This window comes from Triticum urartu, unplaced genomic scaffold, assembly GCF_003073215.2.
Source record: "Triticum urartu cultivar G1812 unplaced genomic scaffold, Tu2.1 TuUngrouped_contig_10119, whole genome shotgun sequence".
Taxonomy (NCBI): Eukaryota; Viridiplantae; Streptophyta; class Magnoliopsida; order Poales; family Poaceae; genus Triticum; species Triticum urartu.
The window spans coordinates 3,825-9,274 of NW_024110955.1; the positions used below are offsets into that span (position 1 = coordinate 3,825).

The 5,450-nt window shown below is 39.2% G+C and overlaps 1 protein-coding gene and 1 pseudogene across 1 annotated transcript; both read left to right on the top strand.

The window, feature by feature from the left end:
- Positions 1-925: 925 nt before the first annotated feature.
- LOC125526436 lies at positions 926-2,527 on the top strand. The gene is made up of 2 exons (XM_048691145.1): positions 926-1,667; positions 1,771-2,527. Exons 1-2 carry the CDS (start codon positions 1,164-1,166, stop codon positions 2,455-2,457), a joined length of 1,191 nt encoding a protein of 396 aa, XP_048547102.1. The 5' UTR covers positions 926-1,163; the 3' UTR covers positions 2,458-2,527.
- Positions 2,464-4,740, top strand: LOC125526437 (annotated as a pseudogene).
- Positions 4,741-5,450: the final 710 nt, after the last annotated feature.

Sequence of the window (5,450 nt, forward strand, 5' to 3'; positions counted from 1 at the left end):
TGAGATTTGTACCCAAGTTAGCAACTGTACTGAAGAACATCGAACGTTTTGCAGTGCATCTTACTGTCTTGAACTCACAAGTGAGCACAACCACCTTTTCCTCCCTGTCATGCTAATCTATATGCACAATGTTCTAGTATATTGTGAAGAAGGCAAATTTGTTTATGGGTGGGTTCAGTCAAGGAGGTGCTTGACTTGGGAGTATTATCTTATCATCATGTACTAGAAATTCAGTATAGGATATGATGAATTATTTAGTGCCCCCATTCTTATAAGCAATTCTTAGTTTTCCTTGACCCCTTTGTTTAGCCTATGTATGTTGCCAGCTAATCAATCCGAACCCTTTAACATGTACCATATGTATGTTGACTACAAACTGAAACAACATGCGCCAATTTGTGGTTCACCACGTGAATTGCTAAACTGCGGCCGATCATGTTTTGCTCAATGGCCGTCGATCTTGCTTTGCTCTCTCGAAGTGCATGCAGAAGAGTTACATATATTGTTTGCCAAATTGTTACGTGAAACCTGGGAATAATAATAGCTTACCATGTAGAGTAACAGAGTCATTTCATTGTGTTCTGTTTTATAGTTGAAAAATGGAGTGGTATACAGGAAGAATGGCCTATGTCCTATACTCACACGCTGCATTTGATTGATCCTAGCTTATCTAGTTGTGAAACCAACAAATATTTTGTTTGGTTTGTCTGACTGATGAGTGACCATTGATTTCTAGTAGGTGCTGATTTGTGGGTCTGCTCTGACATTGGAAGTTGGCTTTATCCGAAGACTTTGTGTTCAATTGCTTGGTGCCTTTTGATTCATCTGTCATTGAGAAGTTTTCACTCAGAGTAAGAAAGGTATGTGACGTAGTCATCCCTGGTCATTGAGGAAGCTTAAATTATGCAAAACTACTGCTCTTATGGTGTTATTTTCTCTGCCTAGTATTGAAAGTGGTCTTATTTTAGTATATGGGAAAACTAATGCTCTAAATTATGTACGTAGATGTTACAATAGAAATGGTATTATCTTTGTATTCACTCCTGAGCTTTCTAGGCTCCTAGCTATTGGTTCTTTGCAGCCACAATAGAGATGGTATTATTATTGCTTTATTTATAATTATTATCGTTGTATTAATCTTGTTTTCATTGGGTATAATAGTGATGGATTCTAGGAGAAATAAAATTATTAAGACTATCTTGCAAGAACAAGAAGAAGACGATGAACTATTTTTCCTTTTGGTTCCCGCTTTATATGCTTCCCTTTATGAGGAAAAGCATCTAGTTCACACATCATCTTCATCCGGGGCTGCAAAGGTTAAGGAAATATTAGAAGGCCACGAGAGTTGGTCTAGGGTTGAGTTTCGGATGGAACATGAGATTTTTAAGTCTATCGTGGATTACCTTAGAAGAGAGAATCTATTGAAGGGCACGTCGCGTGTTTCTGTCGAGGAGCAGTTGGCAATGTTCATGTACATGATTTCGCACAATGCTAGTAATCAAGATCTACAAAAATACTTCCAACACAGCGCAGAAACAATTCATAGGAAGATAAACAGGATTTTTGACTTAATTCCAACTCTAGCCCAAAGATTTATAAAGATTCCAAGTTCACTCCAGCCCCATCCGAAGATTGTTTCAAACAATCGCTATTGGCCTTATTTCCAGGTGAACCACTACACACACATCTCCATATCAATGGAATTTTTGAAAACTTCTCCACATAGATTTCTAAACCTACCAACTTTTTTGTTTCTTTTTCAATGTGCAGAACTGCATTGGTGCTATAGATGGACATATCCCCATCACTATTGCTGAAGATAAGGCCCCCCCATTTAGGAATAGGAAAGGAACCCTCTCACAGAATGTCATGGTTGCATGTGATTTTGATCTGAATTTCACATTTATTTCATGTGGGTGGGAAGGGTCTGCATCAGATGCAGGAGTTCTTCGTTCTGCTATTAGAAAGGGGTTTCATGTGCCAGATGGAAAATTTTATCTCGTAGATGGTGGATATGCAAACACGCCTTCTTTTCTTGCACCATATCGAGGAGTTCGGTATCACCTGAGTGAATTTAGGAGGCGGCGCTCATCTAATACGGGCTATGCCGACCATAGGGAGCTGTTCAACCATACCCATGCAATTCTCCGGAACCACATCGAAAGGAGCATTGGTGTTCTAAAAAAACGTTTCCCTATCTTGAAAGTGGGCAATCACTACCCAATAGAGTCACAAATCAAGATTCCGGCGGCATGTGCTGTATTCCATAACATCATTAGAGCTCAAAGTGGTGATGAGGCATGGTTGGATCACCAACCACCTTTAATTCCACCAGAAACATATGTTGATGTTCCAGAGGGAGATGATGTCAACCAATATCATCACAATGAGGCAAACAATGGAAACACTCTTAGAGATCAAATCGCGATGCAAATGTGGGCTGATTATTACAACTAGTCGGACATGAGTTTATTTTATAAAGTTTTTCTCACCTTTTCTTAGGTAAAGCAGTGGTAGAGAGAAATTTAACTAGTACCCCATTGTTGGTTCAATAATGTAGCAATGGCAGCGCCTAGGGCATCTTGGGACCATGCATATGAGAAAGGTCTTGTTGATATAATGCTTGACCACAACAATCCCATCTATCGAGGTCAAAATGGGTGGACTGCTGAAGGGTGGACTAGAATTACAAATACAAATCAGAAATTTCCACTAGCTAATTTCACCAAGCAACAAATCCAAGAGAAGGATAAGGATTTAAAAGGAAATTATAAGGCAGTGAGAGACTCTCGGAAACAGAGCGGCACGGGATGGGATGATACACTTTGCATGATCATCGCTGAACCTATAATATGGGATAAACTTATCAAGGTTAGCTCTTTTCTTGATATATTGTTTGTTCACTGCCATTTATGCTCTTCAAGGCATTGTTTTATTGATCCCAACCATACAATGTTGTTGCATTCAATAGGATAATGCAAGGGTAAAGAAGTTCCGTTCAAAACCATTCATGCTCTTCAAGTCATTGGCTTTACTACATGAAGGTGTGTTTCCTGTATCATGTGTTTCCGTCGACCCTGCATATTAAATCCTTTTCATTCTTGCTTTAATTATATAGTATTTGGGAGATTGTTGAGATACCTGTATTTTTTCATGTGTTTCCATCGGACCCTGCTTGAGTGCTCTTTTTCTTTCTAAAAAGTTGTACGATGAAGGACCAAGTTATGTGTATATATAGTTTCTTTCCGGAATGGGTGGCAGTAATATATGTATTTGCAATTATAGATGAATCTGATGTTTCTACGAGAACATGCTGATATGTTTCTTTTTTTGGAGCAGGAAGTGTTGCTTCAGGAGACTTGAACTTTGTATCAATTCCGCAAGTGGATCTCACAAGCGATGCCATTTCTCCTATGGATTCCTCTACCAATGATTTGAACCGTATCTCCTCTACCAATGTTGATGATGGTATGTCCTCGTCTGATCTACAAGGGCAATGGGCATCAAGAAGAGATGAACCTAAAGCTACAACATCTACCAACTCTGAACAAAAGGGAGCACTGCCTGTGAAAAAGAGGAAGCAAAGTCAGATCACTGTTGTACTTGAGGATTACATGGATTTTTGAAAGAAACAATCTGCAAAACTGGTTGACGAGTTGAAGGAATCAAAGCCAGATGACATGTTCTCGATTGGAAACTGTGTGGCTGCACTAGAACCAATGGAAGATCTATCAGTTGCAGAAAAAGCAAAGGCACTGCGGCTTTTTAAATGCCCAATGAATCGAGAAATATTCATCAATACCAAGGACTCAAATCTTCGGCTTTATTGGTTGAAGGAGGAGATTTCTGAGATGTAGATAGCATAAGGTGTGTAACCAGTTCACCTTCTTGTTTTGCACTACATCCATTTATATTTATTTACTTTGTGGCATTATTGACTGGAGCTTTGTATAAGCTTGTTTCTATCTGTTAATCGATGATAGATAAGCAAAGACAAAACACACTTCATTCTTTTAAAACTGACTAGAAGAGCCACACATTTGGAGAAATGTTACTGCCTTTTGTTTGGTAGTTTCTGTGTACCTTTACAAGCTTGTTAGTGATACTTAATTTGGTGGACTCCTCCCATTGGTTGCACCTCCTATTGCCTCATAACTCACCTCACATCAATATATTGCCCTGTTCATCTGGAGACTTTTTCAAGTAAACAAATTGGGTTACTGGACAGCCTTGTGATTGCGTTCCTAAACTATATTTGTAGTCTTGATTTTTTATGCACAGTGCATAAATCATATGTTGGTTGATACTATTTCATTAGTTTGCTTATACTACAAAATAGTGTTGTGAGATTCTGAACTGATGCTAGCTAACTTATTTCTTTTTGTCATTCAACCAGCATCAAGTTGTGGTACATGATGTCGAGGAAGGAGTGGAGAAAAGACCGGAGTAGGATGTGATTGTTGCTTTGCGGCCCATCTTGTTCAAAAGTATCCCTGCGTTGGACATGGCAACTTATAATCCAGAACTTTTTATAGTGCACAAACTTGATGATGTATCAATAACTCTTGTAATGATTGCTTTTATTTCCGCACATGAAAACGGCTTAGGCCAATGCTCGATCATCGTGAAATACAGACTCTTAAGCTTGATGAAGTGATGGATAAGTTGTAGTAATATTTTTAAAATTCTAGTTGACATGAATTATGAACCTTTGTTATGTGCCTGTGATTTTTGTCGTTTCTCAGAATTATTTGTGCAATGTGATTTTTGTTGTTTCTCAGAATTATTCGTGGAATTTTTATCTATGATTTGGTTGTTTTCCAAAATTATCTGTAGAATTTTTATGTAAGATCTGCTATATTATATGTGTCTATAGTATGCAAGGGATTTCCTTCCCTCCCATGTTACTATTTGGGCACCTGGACAATGGGAACATCTCCCACGTGGTGGGAGGGGTTGCATGTGCATAGGGGAATCTCCCCTAGGAGTTTATGGCCCAGGGTTTTTCCTACCCAGCATCCAAACGAGGCCTTAGGGATCAAAACCAGGATTGTTTCATTAATGCATTCCGTCGACTCAGTCCCCTCCACAACTCTCAAAACCATCTGGTTATTTCTTCACCATAGATGTCCCAATGATGCTGGAAAAAGTGAGCATGAAAGTCGTCGGAGCCGGAGCTTTTATTGGGAACATCTGAAAAAGTGCAGTTTTTACCTCTTCTTGTCTGTAAGGGGCATTGAGAATGTCTTTCGTAGCATTTGTAGCTTTGAGTGGAACCGTAGATACCTAGGATATCAAAGAATTGCAGATTAACACTCTTTGTGGGCGTTGTACTGGCCATGGGCATAAGATCGCCCAATCGCTGACCCTGGCTGTTGTGTGGTTCGCCTTCGGCAGCCACCCTCTGTACATTCCATTTTCCTTCTAATACATCGACACGCAAATCTTTT

Coding starts and splice junctions, on each gene's coding strand:
- LOC125526436 (XM_048691145.1), top strand. CDS start 1,164: ATGGATTCTAGGAGAAATAAAATTATTAAGACTATCTTGCAAGAACAA. Junction 1,668..1,770: donor GCTATTGGCCTTATTTCCAG/GTGAACCACTAC, acceptor TTCAATGTGCAG/AACTGCATTGGTGCTATAGA.